This window comes from Barbus barbus, assembly GCF_936440315.1.
Source record: "Barbus barbus genome assembly, chromosome: 45".
NCBI classification, from domain to species: domain Eukaryota; kingdom Metazoa; phylum Chordata; class Actinopteri; order Cypriniformes; family Cyprinidae; genus Barbus; species Barbus barbus.
In genome coordinates, this window is record NC_136723.1 from 19,499,271 (window position 1) to 19,517,068 (window position 17,798).

Here is a 17,798-nt window from a genome sequence, read left to right on the forward strand (position 1 = left end):
TCTTTCAACTTTACAGAATAACAAATGTCTTCCTTCCAAAAATGTACCATGATAACATAAATTTTTAACAAAACATAGTTATGTGGCGACATAACTTTGGCCACCACAACTTCAACAAAAAAGATAGAAAGAAAGAAAGAAAGAATAAAAAAGAGAAGAAAGGAGGGCACCCGATTGACTTGGGCGTCAACTCCTTTGACTTGGGTTTGTATGCAACCACCCAGAACACCCCAGCAACCACATAGCAATGCACACAAAAACACCTTAGAGAACACCTTATCAAATGTATAGCAATACCCTACAAACCACATAGCAACACACTAAACCCACCAGAAAACTCATGCAAATGCATAACAACACCCTTGTAAATGCATAGAAACACAAAACACTCAGAATATCCTTTCAAATGCATAACAACACCCAATAAACCACCCAAAACACCTCAACAACTAGATAAAAACACCCAATAAACCACCCAGAACACCTCAACAACCACATTACAACACACTAAATAACACTCACACTCAGCAAATGCATAGAAACACCTAAGAAACAGCTAGAACACCTCAACAACCCCATTTCAACAAACTAAAAAACACTCACACTCAGTAAATGCATAGTGACACCCTAGAAACCACCCACAACACCTCAACAATAACATTACAACACACTAAAAACACTTACACTCAGCAAATGCATAGCAACACCCTAGAAACCACCAACAACACTTCAACAATCACATTAAAAACACTCACACTCAGCAAATGCATAGCAACACCCTAGAAACCGACCGGAACACCTCAACAACCACATTACAACACACTAAAACAACACTCATTCTCAGCAAATGCATAGCAACTTCCTAGAAACTGACCAGAACAACTCAACAACCACAACTCAACTAGCAAATGCATAGTGACAACCTAGAAACCACTAAGAACACCTCCACAACCACATACAATAGCAACAAACTAAAACCACTCAAACTTTAGAAAATGCATAGTGACACACTAGAAACCAACCAGAACACCCATCAACCACACCTCAACTAGTAAATGCATAGCAACACCCTAGAAACTAACCAGAACACCTCAACAATCACATCGCAACACACTAAAAACACTCACACTCTAGCAAATGCATAGCAACACCCTATAAACCACTAAGAACAATCTCAACAACCACATAACACACTAGCAACACCCTAGAAACTAACCAGAACACTCTAGATACCACGCAGAAAAATCCATTCATAATGCTATTGCAAATGCACAACTACATGATGCAGTGTTTTCAGTTATGTACACATATTATAAGCTACTAAAATTCTATAGTTTACTTGTCTTTAGAAACATTGGAATTCTTCTGAAATTCTTTGTAAGCAAATGCACAGATTTGCAGTATGTAGCCGGTGATTAGTATGTGAAATAAACCAAACACTGAGGACATTCAGATGGTGCTCATGAGTTGTAAGGACCTCATTGTACACTTGTGTTGTGTGTTTTCTCAGTGAAGTGATCACACATGCACAATGATCTCATTCTCACATGTATGTTTAGTTAGTGACTTTGTAATCGTGTACAGCACAGATTACTTCAGTGCCCCTTTCCTTCCTGTCTCAACTGAAGTTTAAGGATGGCAACAGTCCTCAAATGTGACCTGTTATCTGAAACTCAGCAGCCACACCTACTACACCCACCCCCATCCCAGTCCTGCAGGAACATACAGACATGGGAGAACTTCACAAGCAGGACTTTCCCGCCTGAAAGAGGGTTTAATGTTTTCATGGGGGAGGGGACCAGCGAGGAGGGAGTTACTATGATCTGGTTGTGAAATCGCAAGGGTCTGGATAAGGAGATAGCAGTGTGGTTGAAGACATGACTGATTTTCATGATGTGGACCAGGAACCACTGGAGCCTTTGAAATTAGGACCTGAGACATAAACATTCCACTTATAACTGGAAAGAGTTAATAGACTAATGCCTTAGGAGCGCTTTTTAAGCTCCACAAATCACTTTTTATATTATATTTATTTAGAATTAACTATTTCTGTAATGTTGGTGTAGAGAAACCAGGAGATCTTCACAAGAAGAACCTGTATTGTAACATCAAGACTTTTATAAGCTCAAAAGAATCGTATAGCAAACTCAAGAACATTATAGTAGTCGTAGTCGTGACGTATTGTCAAGTATGGTGACCCATACTCGAAATTGGTGCTCTGCCTTTAACCCATCCAAGTGCACACACACAGCAGTGAGTAGTGAACAAATCCACACACACACACACACACACACACACACACACACACACACACACACACACACACACACACGGAGCAGTGGGCAGCCATGCTGCGGCGCCCGGGGAGCAGTTGGGGGTTCGGTGCCTTGCTCAAGGGCACCTCAGTCGTGGTATTGAGGGTGGAGAGAGCGCTGGACGTTCCCTCCCCCCACCTACAATTCCTGCCGGCCGGGGGCTCGAACCCGCAACCTTTCGATTACGAGTCCGACTCTCTAACCATTAGGCCACGACTTCCCCCAGTGTGGTATTATATAGTAACCAGTGTGCTTCAAGGAACCATGAAGAACCTTTGGTTTTTTAAAGTGTATGATGACACCAAGCTGTTTAACACATGTTTTAGGTCATACACTATGACAGATTTCAGAGCATCATTTATTGAAAGGCGTGACGTAAAAAGGAATATTTTATATATATATATATATATATAAATAATATAAATAAATATATATATAATTAGTATGCTACTTAATAAAACTACAAAGAAGTCTCGCAAAATATTTAAATGTGACCAAATGGAGGATTCAGCATTCTATGTTTAAAACATTTACCACAGAAATATCCACAGATTTGTACAATTTATTACATTTCCATCACTTTCCAAGCCTGGAAATCACTATTTTAGAATTCTCTTATGTCTACCCTTTTGGGGATTTTCTCATGAATGATTATTATTACTATTATTTTTGTCCTTATTTTTTTGTCAAAATGCTATGTTCTGGTTCTTTTATTTCCTAAATATCACTTTAAATAGTGATATTTATAAATAAAAGTGTTAGTTTTTTAAATAACGTGGATTTTAGTTTTTTAAATAACGTGGATTTTATTTCACTTATTGTATCATTTTCACACTGAAAGCAAAAACAAAAAACCTAAACAAATTATTTCAAATTGCACTGGGGAACTGCAACATTCATATTGCACCATTATTGCGCTGTCGATTCAGCTAAGGCTACATTTTGTTGGAGACACAAGTGAAATGTTTTCAGTGCACAGTCGCCATTTTCTCCTGCAAACCCTTTGCACGCACACGGGGGGCTTTAAAAGCCCAGCAGCTCCGTTTGAAATCCGGCTCCTAAAATAACCCGCTCACATCTGGAAACCATAGAAAAAAAAAAAAAAAAAAAAAAGAATAAAAAAAACCTGAAAACCCTTAGATTGTGCAATATTTATGATGTAATCGCATGGAAATTAAATATTTGGATTTCCTAACATTTTAAATCGACAACAGAACCAACAAAATCTCCCTTCACTAGCTCTAAGTCATTGTAAAAACAAATAAAATTCCAACTGATTGGCATGCAAAAGCGTCCACACGGGTATCTTGCTATGATTTGAAAATGTGCAGTGAGTCTCCGCAGCCCAATCACCGGAGCAGGAGGCGGAGAGACGGATTTGATAATCCTACTATGGTGAAAACGTGTCTTATGAATATTAAATTAGCAAAATTGCGTTCACTCTGATTGGCTTACAGGTAGTCGTTGGCAAGGGGACGCTAGTCTGCTGGCCAATGAACGGGTTCTACAATCGATATGGCATGGCTCATTAATATTAATCAAGGAAGGTTACCAAGTACCGTCATCCATATCTAATTATTATTCATGAGATGCGGCTTCGTCATAGTGGGAATCGAAAATTCGCTCAGGCCGGCCTGTGATGAATTGAATAGGGAAGAAGGAGGAGGAGGAGGAGAATCCAATCCGGTTTGAGCAGGTTTTTGTTTCGGACGAGCGTTAACGTCTTCCTATACTGTGTGAATCTTTAGCCGAGATCAACACACAGTGTCGACTGTTTTTCAGCGTTAAATCCGTGCATCTTGCATTTTAAACCGCTTTGATTTTTGCGCGTTGTACAAACCCACAGCCATGCCTAAAAGGAGCAAAGTAAGTAGCGCATTGGTTTCTTAATTTATCGAGGCACCATCTTTAATAGAACATGCTGTATAAAAATAAAGCAAAAGAGGAATTTAAAGAATAGTGCATGTGCAATAGTGCACTTTGCATGCAAATGTGCTTATTTTCATCCAGTTGCAGCAGTATTCGTGCATTTTTGTGTTTGCATACTCGTGTGTTTTAATAAACGCGTTTTGATTTGAGAGCGCGCGACTGAGATTTTTTTCTCCATCGGAGTTAACTAAATTAAACCGCAGATTAATTCTCATGCATGATCGGATGTGGAATATAATTTGTGCGTATATATGTGTCGTGTTTCTGTTTACAAATAGATGAAGTCTCTGTCGACATGCATCAGACAAAGGGGGTGTAACGATATTAGTTTTCGTTTATGTGCAGCTTATACAGTCGCGCAACCTAAAGGCTGTCGGGCGCAGGACGTAAAATCAAATTGTTGCATGGAATATTTATCTATCTATCTATCTATCACATGCAGTTTTTATTTTAGTAGGGTTTGCTACAATTGCACGTAAATGTCTTTGTATAGTCTCGGGTTTTTTAGTGTCATGGCTGCCCTTACACCCGATGATTTAAACTCGCTGTGGATCTGAAAACACAGCGACAGACGGCGCAATATTTTATCCTGCAGCTCATCGTCGCGCTTTAGGGATTTAATTCGTGCATTAGGGCTTTAGTGCACGATTGCGTCTCGATATATTTGATCGTGCAAGTGCCAGATTATGCAATGGCGGTATTCTTGCACATCATAGCGCCACTGTTTGGTGTTTCCTATTATTCTGGTATATTCTGTGGTGTTTTTTTCCCTCTCGGATGTGCACCTCGGGATGTTGTGTTTGAAAGCGAATGGCGGGAATGTCATGGAGCGGGGTCGGTGGGGCGAGAGCAAATCTCCATTAATCAGCATTGAACGAGTCGGTGTGCATGAAGGGGGCGGTGCGCGCGGACCGAGCTGCACAGTATTGGAGAACGAAGGCAGGACATAAACATTGATGAATTGCTGGCTGCATGTTTGGGAGTCGTTTCTTTAAGAAATAATCCACACAGTAGAGCAATGACTCATGATCCGATTCTTTACTGCACTACCCGGGTAGGCTCATTCCCAAACGAATGACTCAAGTGAACCGATTCTTTTTAATGATTCAAAACCATACGAGGCGACCTGTGTAGTCCGGTTCTCGAACAAATGACTCTAATGAACCGGATCTTTTTGAGTGAATCAATAATATACAGCTCGATTATTCCTGTTCCCCAAGGAATGGTTTTTATTAACCCCTTTCTAATAAATCACATGAATCAGTTAAAGGGGTTACTAAATTCGCAGTTGATGAAAACCACATGTTATTACTTTAGTCATGTCCGACTGGAAAGCAATCAACTGTTTCTGCGTTATGTTGTACTTATAGCTCATTTAAATTATTGTAGTAAGTTACTGACTGGTTATTCATGCCAAAGTGGCTTTATTCACATTATGACATGATTTTTGTTAAGTTTTGTTTTGTTAAAATAAATCAATGAAGGAGATTTGGTACCACGTGTTTAGTTTGTTTTGGTATTTTAACCAATTATTGACTGGAGTCTAAAACTATGAAAAGTCTTTAAACATCTTCAGCAGTTGTATTAAGTTGATTTCTGTTCTGTTAAAACATGAAATTATCTAATTTATTTTCCCCTCAGAATATGTCTTAAATGTACTAAACTAATTATTAAGGAGGAATCAGAATAAAAAATAAATGAAATTTGTAAAATTCTCCAATGATCTAGACTGTTTTAGTTAATACTTTTTGCCATTTTCTACATACAACTCGCGTTAAGATGCATCTGTTATAAATTACACTGATGGACTTGAGAATAATACTTTTTTCTCTCTCTCTTTTTCCCCCATAGGCGAACAATGATGCTGAAGTCACTGAGGTAAACAGATCTCACTCCTTATTGCACAGAAATAAAGTTTAATAAAACAATAAATATTTATTGCATCAAAATAAGGTACATGTTTTAAGCTTGTTATTACTTCACAGCCTAAAAGAAGGTCGGAGAGGTTGGTAAACGTGAGTATTCATGTTCTGCTTTTAAACACAGTACTCATTCAGTCAACAGATATGGCAATATTCTCTATTTATTAATTGATGTATTATATCTTTTTCATTTTTAGAAACCTGCAACCCCAAAGGCAGAGCCTAAGCCAAAGGTAATAAAACTGTTTAAATAAGAATGATAAAAACCTAGATTAAATTCTAAATTATAACTTAGAAACAATATAAAAAAATTAATTTACCACATTGCAGAAGGCGGCTCCCAAACCTAAGAAAACAAAGGAGCCCAAGGAGGAGGAGAAGAAAGATGAGGTGCCCGCAGAAAACGGAGAAACAAAAGCTGACGAAGAGGTAACAAAGTCATATGCTGGCAGATCTTACATATAACACCCTAAAATGATTTGTGGTCTTTATATGTAATCTAACGCCAATGATGATGTTTTTTCAGGCAACGGAAGACGGCGACAAGGGAGAAGACGGGGAATAACTTTGCTGAGGTCTCATCTTTTACCAGCACTCCCTGTACCTCTTTTCTTGTACAATTCAGGGGAATATTTTTATCTACTATTTTCTAAAGGCAGGTTTTTTAGTAGTTTGATTGTAGAGACACATTTTTTATGGAAGAAAAGAAACATTTTGAAAGTGATCTCATCATATCCAGCATTTTTACATTGGGCAGAAAAAACTACCGTCATCATAAATGTCGACAGGCGTTTTTTCCCCCTCTTTGCTCTCGCTTTCAAAGTGTGAGGTAGAGGGGAAGGTTGTGGGCATGTCGTTTACACAGACAGCTGGACATCTTATTGAGCTTGTCCGAATGACTAACATTCCATTGGCTCTATGAGGGATTTTATTTTTGTGCGTGTGTAACCTGTAATGTGTGTTTGGGGAGGGAGGGGTGGGCAAATAGCTCATTGTTTATTGTTTATAAGGCGAAAGATTACTTGTAGAACGTTTGTAAGCTGTGTTCCATATGTTAACTGCAGTTCTCCATAATCATTTCTGCTAAATAAACATATTCTCTAGTACTGGAGTTCATGTCAGGCCTGTGCTTCGTGTGTATTGATTTGGTCTCTTCTGTGATAGTACCGCAATAAATTTGTAAAACTGCTGTGAAAAAGATTTTTGGGGCTTTAAATCCAGTTTGTGTTATGGCACCGATGGCAGACGTGGGATGAATATCTCTGTAAAGCCAGCGATTCTTTAATATCCAAACGCATTAATCAAATGGGAAATTCAAGACAAACGAGTCATTACGTGTAAATTCTCTTTAGTTGAAAAGCGTTCTGACCAGCAGTAGCATTATTTTTGTGGGACTTAGATATCAAGTATAAATGTACAGTTTCTTTTGATCATTGTTTATAGATGTATCTTTGTGTGTTATGGTTCGATAAAACAAGCCAATAAAAAAAATCAGTTGTGATGCCCTGTTCTCCCTTTGATTTTGAAGTTACATTCATTACTGAAGGTTTAGTTATACTTGCAATGTTTTAAAAGATTGATATATTAAATAAACTGGGTGATTATGTATTACTTAGGGTCATTACAGTCAACTAAAACCATAAAGTTGTTATTAAAAAATGTATGTGTGTGTAAATTAGCTGGTTGCCAAAGAAATGTCTAATTTTCTTGATGTACTAAAATAAAAGTTATTATACTATATATACACACATTACTAAAACTTAATGTTTTCTTCCAAGGCATTTTTGTAAAAGTTGCTTAAATATCTTAATTGAACTAAGTCCTGGCTTAAGCTAAGCCCCGTTTGTGAAACTGGGCCTATAAATTCTGTAGTATTAACATGTTCTATATTTGAGCATGTACCATGGTAATACCAGTATAATTTTAATAGCAATGAGATAATATAATAGTTTTATAAATATTTTCTGTTCTGATTTCTCTTATTTTATTTGAAAGTTGTGCATCCTGACAATGACACTGACCTATTTTAAGATATGTCAGAGCAAGATATTTTCAGTCGAGACAGCTCAAACATGCATTTAAGTCTGGGACTAGCATAAGCCTTGTCTGTGAAACCGGGGGATAGTCTCTATTTTGATGTTTGTGCATAATTTGCACATATTTCTACTTTTGTCATGACTAGATGTCAAGAAATTAGTTTCAGGTAAAACATTCAGCTGTATGAAGCCTATGAGCTCTTCAAAAGTTATTAAGATGTATTTGTTATTTTATGTCAAATTTATTCCTTTTATAGCTAAAATTAAATTTCTTTGGTATGGTGTGTAATAATTCGGCAAGTAGGCCTATTGGAAGATTCGCTTGTCAGTTGCTTTCAAGAACATTTCAGGTTGTATTTTGATGAGTCTGACAGTTTTTATTATTATGGTAAAATGTGTAAGGATATAAATGCAGTGGCAGCAAGTTTATATCTATGACTGGTCTATTTCTTACACTTTATTCATTTAATATGACAGATGAATATGCACATGTATGAACTCATTTACATATTATTACTCAAAAACAGTCTTGTACTGATGTGAGTATCTTAAATGACCAAATCAGATGAGGGGCAGATGGATCCACGCTCAACAGCACCTGTTGACACTGAAACTGACATCAACAGTCACTCTGTTCCCACACGAAAACAGAGAAACTGCCTAATAAGATAAATGGATAAGCAGTTGCCCACCATATGTGATCTTAACTCCAGCCCCCACCCAAACTTTCTCTGACAGGGATGACCTAGAAAACACCTGTCAGAAGGGTTTTTGTTTATATTCAAACACACTTCAGCTTAAGGCAAGGGAGTGTCTGAGCTTTGTGTTTAGTGCCACATTCCTGCTATTTCTAATGTTGGCTAGATTTCCTTATGAAGATTTGTCAACGAGATGAAAAACAAACCTATCTGATCCAAAAGACTTACGTAAAACATGAAGAAATGAGGGAACTTGATTGTCCTTGATTGATTTTGCTCAAGGCATTTGTCAGATCAGCTAAAGAGCATAAAATATGAATGCTTGATTTGGTTGATCAGACTTTTCACAAACAAACAGTTATTTAATTCAGTGTTATTTGACCAGTGCATGTGATCACTTCATATTCAGATTTTGAACCAACATCAATTCCAGACATAATTGAGTCAACCAGTCATTAAAGCTTAATCTTCGTTTGAAACATTTTGGCCAGTGAGAACAAGGGCATGGCGACCTTTGTTTGCTGCTTTGGACGGATTTATTTACTCTGAGCTTTACGTCACAATTCATTTTCCCACCGCAGTTTCGTCAGTATGTGAAAAAACAAACGCGAATTAACTACAGCATTGCTAAACATAACATAATACATATCTGAAATATATAAACATAACAAAAGTTTATCGATTATATTTCCTTAACTAACGATTTGACGTTTTCATTGTTGATTATAGAAAGTGCTGAAGTGAAACCTAGGTGGGTTTTTTCACGAGAGAGGTGAAACTGAAATCTCTAGTTACAGCTGATCTTCGCAGATTTACAAGCTGGGAAACTTTAGTTAGGCGAATTACTTATGTTTGCATAATACTTTGAAAGAGCCGGCCTGGTTGTTTCACAATGCGTGTACACAGGAGCGTATGCTGTAATGTTAAATAGTGTTGTGTGTGATGATCTTCAGTGATGCGCGGCTCGCGGCTCTTGCTGCAGCGCTCGCACGCGCTCTACAGACGCAGCGTCAACACATGGTCAGCTGTCGGAGCAGCCTTCAATGCTCAGCACCGACGATTTGAACATTTACAGAAAAATGTGGTGAGACTTTTGTAAGAGATTATGATACATACATGTGCTTTAACAGTAAAATAATTTAGGCAGACGTATCTGTCTATAAGTGATTTTTTTTTAAATAAAACATTTATAAAGTTTTTATTTTAAATAAATCTTTCTATTTATTTTTAATAAAGTATTTCATGTCAATTATATAGTTTTGTATATTTGTATATTTTACGTTGTACAATGTATTATGATATATTATATAATATATACTTTTTTATTGGCATGACAAATGTATGGAGAAAAAAAAAGTGATTGTGGCTTTTCATCTCACAATTCTGAATTCAGACAATTTTTTATCTCACAATTCTGAGTTGATATCTTGGAATTCTGATTTTACCTTTCCCCCCCTTTTTTGAGAAATTAACTCTTTATTTTTTAATTGGTGGCAGAAATAACAAAACTAAAAAATTGTGAGATAAACTCATAATTCTGACAAAAAACACAGAATTGGGAAAGGTAAACTCAGAATTACAAGAAATAAAATCAGAATTGCAAGATGTAAACTCAGAATTGTGAAAAAAAATCTGAATTCTGAGTTTATATCTTGCAGATCTGCCTTTTTTTTCTCAGAATTGCGAGTTTCCCCAAATTGTGAAAGATAAGCTCAGAATTGTAAAAAAAAAAAAAAAAGTAATTTACCTTTTTTATTTAATATTTTACTCCTTGGCAGAAACAGGCTTCCATACAAATGACTACAGTTGCATTGACCTTGTTTTCTGTGTAAAATGAGGATCTTTCCTCTGTTCTCAGGGTCTGTTTGGAGTATCAGAGCTCAGCGGTCCTGCCGGTTTCCAGATGGCTCAGCATCAGGCTCTCAAGGAAGCAGAGTTTCTGGTCCACAAGGCTTGCACACATCCTCCTGGTGCCGTCACTGTGGAAACATTTGATCAGCTGTCTGACAGCTTATGCAGAGTTGCAGACCTGGTAAACATAATTGTGTTGGCGTAGCATAAACTGTGATTCTTGTTAGGGATCTGTGAAATCTCACAAGTGTTTCATTGCAGGCAGATTTCATCAAAGTGGCTCATCCGGATGCTGCGTTCCGGGAGGCAGCGGAAAGGACCTGCGTTGAAATCGGAACTGTTGTGGAAAAGTGTGTATCTGTCCTCTGGTTATTCTGGCAGTACTAAACAATATTTGTGTTTTATTTTTATTTGTTTGTGTATATTACAGACTCAATACAAATGTCGATTTGTGTCAGAGCCTGAAGAATTTACTGGAAAACGAGGCTGTTTTGGCCACACTGGACTCAGACACAAGGCAGGTGAACTTTGAAAAATTATTTTAAACTTGATTTGAAAGTTAAACGAGAAGATGTATTTCTGAAACGACTGTGGACTCACAACTGTGTTTGTATGAGTTGGAATCGGTAAGAATTGTCAGTGTTTTTGAAATTATGCTCACAAAGGCTGCATTTATTTGATCAAAAATGCAGTAATAATGTAAAATATTAGTACGTTTTAAAATATTTTATCAGGTAAATTGTACCTGTAATGTTGGAGCTAAAATTCATCAGTCTTCAGTGTCATGTGATCCTTCAGAAATCATTCTAATTTGCTGATTTGCTGCTCAAGAAACATTTTTCTTATTATCAATGTTGAAAACAGTTGTGCAGCTGAATATACATTAATATAAGAATCAGAAAGAGCTTTTATTGCCAAGTATGCTTGCACATACAAGGAATTTGTTTTAGTGGTCATAAGCTTCCTGTTCACAGACACACAGACAATAAAAATAAGAAAAAAATACACATATGTAAATATAAATAAACAAAAAAATGAAAAAGAAAAATAATTTGAAACACAAAATGATTATATATACAGTTGTGCTATAGATGATAGAATGGGATAGAATAGGAGATGCAGGGATGTACTAGGATGGAGGTGGTAGCAAATAAATATAAGGTTATTGCACATTGTTATGAGAGGGGGGCATTTAACTGTTCATAAGTTGGATTGCCTTGGGGTAATATACAACAGCGATATATATTTTTCGATTCTTTGATGAATCGAAAAGATCGAAAGAACAGCATTTATTTAAAATATAAAGTTTTGAAACTATATAAATGTCTTTACTGTCACTTTTCATCAATTGAATGCATCCTTGCTGAATAAACGTATTAATTTCTTTCATGTTGCTGATTTAGAAGAGTGGCAGAGCTCTTCATGTTTGATTTTGAGATCAGTGGAATACATCTGGATGAATCCAAGGTGAGAACAATCCTTAAAGCCCAAAATACGAGCCCTTTTTAATGCGGTCACACTGATTGTATATAGGCCCTATGTTTCTTTATGAATCATCTCAGAGGAGCAAGGTTGTCGCTCTGAATGTGAAGCTGCTGGATCTTTACCATGAGTTTCTGAGCGGCTCTCAGCTCCCAAACGCCATAGATAAACAAGTTCTACCAGAACACATCCGCCACTGCTTTTCCATAGACGGGAACCGCATTCAGATCGGCGGGTTGCATGCTGACTCTCCAAACGAGCTGGTGCGTGTGATCATATTATTCTGTTTACGTAGTTACCATCTCCCTGTTTGTTGCTTGAGCTTAAAGGTGCACATAAATCCATCATGACATGCTATTGGCTGTTTATGCAAGCTAGATGGCAAGGTTCGCTTTCGTTTGCATGTAAGCGTCTTTTTTTTCTTCCCTCTGGTAGGTGCGAGAAGCTGCGTATAAAATCTTTCTGTACCCCAATGCTAGTCTCTTGCTTTGTCTGGATGAGCTTTTGGCTTGTAGACATGAGCTGGCTACATTAGTGGGCTATGAGTCGTTTGCACACAGGGCTTTGAAAGGAACGATGGCTAAAACCCCAGGTAAAAATAATCTGAGCATCACTTGATGGCTACAGTCCTCTTTTAGCTGCAAATGGAGTTGAAACAAACGAATTTGTAAACTAATTTGTTTGCTTTACAGAGACTGTGATGAAGTTTTTGAAGCTGCTAACAGAAAAGCTCTCTGACAGGTATGTTTTGCACTGCTGTTTTTGAATAGGAATCTTTGATGTGTTGTATATATGTTTACTCGGTTTGTTTGTCATAATACAGAACATCAAGAGACTTCAAGATGATGAAAGAAATGAAGAAGCAAACACACTCGACAAATCCTGTAAATGTTTATCTTGTGCACTGGATTTGTTTTGTGAATTCTGCTTTCATTTTTTTTTCGTTTGCATCACAAATGCAGACAGATTTCCTAAATATTGTTTTTCGCATGTCAGGAAGTGATGGTGTGGGATCAAGCGTACCTCAGCTGTGCCATACGAACGGAAAAGTAAGGCGTTTTCATGTATACATCCCTCTGGATATGTCATCTACTTTCCCGATTATTAAAAAAATAATCCCGTCTATGGGGGAAGTCGTGGCCTAATGGTTAGAGAGTCGGACTCGTAATCGAAAGGTTGCGAGTTCGAGCCCCCGGCCGGCAGGAATTGTAGGTGGGGGGAGGGAATGTCCAGCGCTCTCTCCACCCTTAATACCACGACTGAGGTGCCCTTGAGCAAGGCACCGAACCCCCAATTGCTCCCCGGGCGCTGCAGCATGGCTGCCCACTGCTCCGGGTGTGTGTTCACGGTGTGTGTGTGTGTGTGTGTGTGTGTGTGGATTTGTTCACTACTCACTGCTGTGTGTGTGCACTTGGATGGGTTAAACGCAGAGCACCAATTTCGAGTATGGGTAACCATACTTGACAATACGTCACGACTTTACTTTACTTTACTTTACTTTACTTCCTGTTTATCCTCATACACATTCATGTACTTGTAGGTTTAACATTGATCCCAGCGTCTACAGCCCGTACTTCTCTCTGGGTGCTTGTATGGACGGACTGAACCGTCTCTTCATGCAGCTTCTGGGCGTTTCTTTTCAAGCGGAGCAGCCGAAGATGGGTGAACTGTGGAGCGAAGATGTTCGAAAGCTTGTGAGATTCTCTCCTCCATCTTTGTTTGCTCATTTTTCAAGACCAACTATCTGTCGATCACTCACAGATGAATTAATGCAGATGGGCAGCTGTATTTACTGGTTCTTGTGCTGCCAACAGGCTGTGGTCCATGAAACAGAGGGACTGCTGGGATATATCTACTGTGATTTCTTCCGCAGACTTGATAAACCTCACCAGGTACAGCTGTCTGCTCTTGACTGATTCTGTAAAATGCAGATATATAATTAAATTGGATATACATAATATTGGTGAAATTAAATGAACATAAACACACATATGACAAATGCCATTCAGAAGTTTGGGGACAGAAATTAATAGTTGTATTCAGTAAAGATGCATGAAATGTATTAAAAGTGACAGTAAAGACATTTCTAATTTAAATAAATGCTGTTCTTTCGACCTTTCTATCACAGTTTCCACAAAAAATATTAAGAAACAACTGTTTTACTGTATATATTTATAAGTATGGAAGCCTGTTCCTGCGACGGAATAAAAAAGGAAATTGTGACTTTTTATCTTAATTCTGACTATTTTGTTCTTGCAATTCAAACTTTACAACTTGCAATTCTGAGAAAAAAATTGCAGAAATGTGAGACATAAAGTCTTATTTAAAGTTTTGTTCTCACAATTGTTAACATCTCTCAGTTTTTTCCGTGCCAAGAAGAAAAAATAAAAAAGGTAATTGCGACTTCTTATGTCATGTTTCTCTTTTTGTCCTCTGAATTGCACGTTTATATCTTTAATTCTAATTTACGTATATATCTCACCATTCTGACTTTTTTATTGGAATTACAAGATATAAAGTCCGAATTATGAGATAAAAAGTCACTTTAAAAAAAAAATTCTATATCAGAAATGGGTGTCCATATTTAAGATACTTTTTTCAAACTTTGATGGGTAGTGTGTGTACATATATAGTTTTAAATGTTTATTTATATATTTTGGAAAAATGAAAAAAATAATATTGCTTTATTAGTATCTCTAAACATACTATTTCCATATATGGCAGGACTGTCACTTCACCATCCGTGGTGGGCGGCTGAGGGAAGATGGCATTTACCAGCTGCCTGTTGTAGTGCTAATGCTGAGTTTACCTCCACCCAGTGGCAAAACCCCATCTCTGCTTACCCCCTCTATGGTGGAGAACCTCTTCCATGAGATGGGACATGCCATGCACTCCATGTTAGGCAGGACACGCTATCAGCATGTCACAGGTCAGAGTTAACTGAATATTCACGGTTATTTGGTGTTTACATATAAATTGAATTTACATGACAAATAACTCAATTTAATGTATGTATCTGTACAGGAACCAGGTGCTCCACAGACTTTGCTGAAGTCCCTTCTATTCTGATGGAGTATTTTGCCTCAGATTATCGAGTTGTGAGCCAGTTTGCAAGACATTATCAGACTGGAGAGGTGGGTACATCGTCTATGTATCTGAAACACCATTAGAAGAACTGCATGTTGATGTAACATATGTCTTTTGTCATCTCTAGCCTCTTCCAGAGAGCCTAGTGTCCCGTTTATGTGAGTCTAAGAGGGTTTGTAGTGCTGCTGACACTCAGCTACAGGTACTAAAACATATCAGTGCTCTGTGATGGAGAACTATAGTGCTAATATGAAGTCAGCTTTAATGAGTCAGTAGTAATTGTGGGATGTAAACTAGTTGAGTAGATACATCAGGCTTTTTTGGCTCATATAGTATATGGGACACTCGAGGATGAAAAAAAAACATCTACATTTCATTTACAAGCCCAAACTGAGCAGAAACATGCAATTTGGTACAGTTGCTGATATTTATATGCCCAAAAGCCAATATGAAATTCTGATAGCTTGTAATCTAAATCAATGAGATTTTATATTAGCAGGCTACTTACATAAATTGCATGTAAATATCATTATCATTAAATATTTTCCAATAACGTGTCTTAGTAAATTTAAAAGCTTAGTTCATGATCAAAGATAAGTAGATTTTTATTGTGGGGAATAAAACGTATAATGCAATGCAATACAGTGATGTTTGAGAGTTGAACAAATTTCAAGTCTCTTATTTGATACATTTATTTAAACACGATTTTCTGAAGAAAAAAATGGTTTATGGATAATCATATATATCCAAGTTGTAATTTATACCCAAGTTGTTTCAGTCCAGTTAATGTTCATCTTAAAATATTACTAGCAATTAAAAATTTATAAGATTCAGTAAAGAACTGACAGCAAAAAGACTCATGAGCATGACCTGTAAACTATACTAAAAGGCCTTTTACTAATAAAGTATGAACTATCAATCAGACAAAAGGTGGCATGTAGTAGATACAGTAGGTTTTTGCGTACATCAGGTTTTTCAGCAAAGTTTTGACCATGTTGATAATTTAGAGGCCTTAAAATGTACGTAACAAAAATGCAGATTTATATTAAGTCTACTAGTGATCGTTTTTGTGCAATGCTTCTCTGTACAGATTTTCTATGCAGCTTTGGACCAGGTTTATCATGGAATACCACAATACAGATCAACCACTCACATCCTCAGAGAAATACAGGAGAAATTTTACGGGTTACCTTATGTTAATGACACAGTGAGTGGCAACTTCACAGGCGTATTTCAGATTCTGTGCAATTTGTCTATTACATTTTTTCAAATGTTTTTTGGCAATGTTATATATTATATATTCTCCGATGATGTAGGCTTGGCAGCTGAGATTTAGTCACCTGGTTGGCTATGGTGCTAAATATTACTCCTACCTCATGTCCAGGGCGGTTGCCTCGATGGTGTGGAGGCAGTGCTTTCTACAGGATCCCTTCAGCAGGTCAGTGTGAAGTTTTCAACTCCAACTCCTGGCCATGTAGGACAGCTTTGTCATGCATATGTTTTGCTATTCTGTCATGGATGCAGAGTACACAGATAATGGTACTCGCGGTGACTGGAAATTTTTATTTTTGTTTGATTTACATTATGTTAAATTTTCTATTTTACAGTGACTGTTCACTTTCAAAACATAAAATATCTGTAGTTGTACTGTATGTCTGGTCTAATTAAAGAGGAGACTGTGTCCTTTGCAGAGTGATGGGAGAGCGTTACCGCAGAGAGATGCTCGCTCATGGGGGCAGTAAAGAGCCTATGCTGATGGTCCAAGGTAAAAATAACACTTGTAATTACATTTTCTGTAAGACCTCAATATCAGTCAATTTTGAGAGTAAATATTCACAGATTCTTATTTTTGATCCTCAGGAATGCTACAGAAAACCCCTACCATTGAAGACTTTGTTGATGCACTAGTGTTAGACCTTGATGCAAATGTCAAATCCCAAACTTAGTAGAGGAAACGAAAGATTCTTGTTATTTGTTTGGTCTCATACACTGGGTATAACCTCACTCTTTCCTAATGTCTTGCTGCTTTTAAGCCTAATAAAAATGTGAAGAGGCAGCATGAAAGTATTTGTTACTTCTGCATATTGTGCCTGAGTTTCATTTAGTACATTGTGCCGAAAACAGCTTCAGCACACTGAACTTCACTAATAGTAGGTGTTGATTTGAAGATGTATATCTGATATTTTTGATAAGATAATCTTGCTTTAAAACATACCCTGTCCCCCTTATTTGTACTTAATTACGAACAAAATTACACAACCATACAGATGAAAGATGTTTAAGTTTTGACAAATATATCTATCATTATAAAATTTGCAAATGGCCTGCTTTTCTAAAATTACCATTTTAATTTTAGCTTTGAAAAACTCAAAGAAAAGCAATTTAAGATTATAAACTGGTATATGTATTAATTGGGAGAAATTAAGCTTTGTTTCTAAAAATTTCAACCTACTGTCATAAACCACAATATACATTCTC

At 37.1% G+C, this 17,798-nt stretch overlaps 2 protein-coding genes across 2 annotated transcripts; both read left to right on the plus strand.

Annotated features, from left to right (window-relative positions):
• The first annotated feature begins 3,794 nt into the window (after positions 1–3,794).
• LOC306863970 (uncharacterized protein) lies at positions 3,795–7,665 on the plus strand. The gene is made up of 6 exons (XM_079407603.1): positions 3,795–4,181; positions 6,096–6,122; positions 6,230–6,259; positions 6,364–6,399; positions 6,497–6,595; positions 6,693–7,665. Exons 1-6 carry the CDS (start codon positions 4,164–4,166, stop codon positions 6,729–6,731), a joined length of 249 nt encoding a protein of 82 aa, XP_079263729.1. The 5' UTR covers positions 3,795–4,163; the 3' UTR covers positions 6,732–7,665.
• Positions 7,666–9,621: 1,956 nt separating this feature from the next.
• Positions 9,622–17,526, plus strand: LOC306864351 (mitochondrial intermediate peptidase-like). Its single transcript, XM_079408336.1, has 19 exons — positions 9,622–9,984; positions 10,759–10,932; positions 11,013–11,101; positions 11,182–11,268; positions 12,155–12,218; positions 12,314–12,496; positions 12,669–12,825; positions 12,926–12,974; positions 13,057–13,117; positions 13,230–13,282; positions 13,774–13,927; positions 14,048–14,125; positions 14,958–15,162; positions 15,258–15,367; positions 15,448–15,522; positions 16,411–16,527; positions 16,637–16,758; positions 17,012–17,085; positions 17,181–17,526. The coding sequence occupies exons 1-19, from the start codon at positions 9,856–9,858 to the stop codon at positions 17,264–17,266; spliced, it is 2,067 nt and encodes a 688-aa protein (XP_079264462.1). The 5' UTR covers positions 9,622–9,855; the 3' UTR covers positions 17,267–17,526.
• The last annotated feature ends 272 nt before the right edge of the window (positions 17,527–17,798 follow it).

Bases quoted from the DNA above. Each gene is read 5' to 3' on its own strand.
- LOC306863970 (XM_079407603.1), top strand. The intron at 6,123-6,229 runs GTAAACAGATCT...ATTACTTCACAG, and splicing joins ATGATGCTGAAGTCACTGAG to CCTAAAAGAAGGTCGGAGAG. The intron at 6,260-6,363 runs GTGAGTATTCAT...TTTCATTTTTAG, and splicing joins GGTCGGAGAGGTTGGTAAAC to AAACCTGCAACCCCAAAGGC.
- LOC306864351 (XM_079408336.1), top strand. From the start codon at position 9,856: ATGCGCGGCTCGCGGCTCTTGCTGCAGCGCTCGCACGCGCTCTACAGA. The intron at 10,933-11,012 runs GTAAACATAATT...GTTTCATTGCAG, and splicing joins TATGCAGAGTTGCAGACCTG to GCAGATTTCATCAAAGTGGC. The intron at 11,102-11,181 runs GTGTGTATCTGT...TGTATATTACAG, and splicing joins ATCGGAACTGTTGTGGAAAA to ACTCAATACAAATGTCGATT.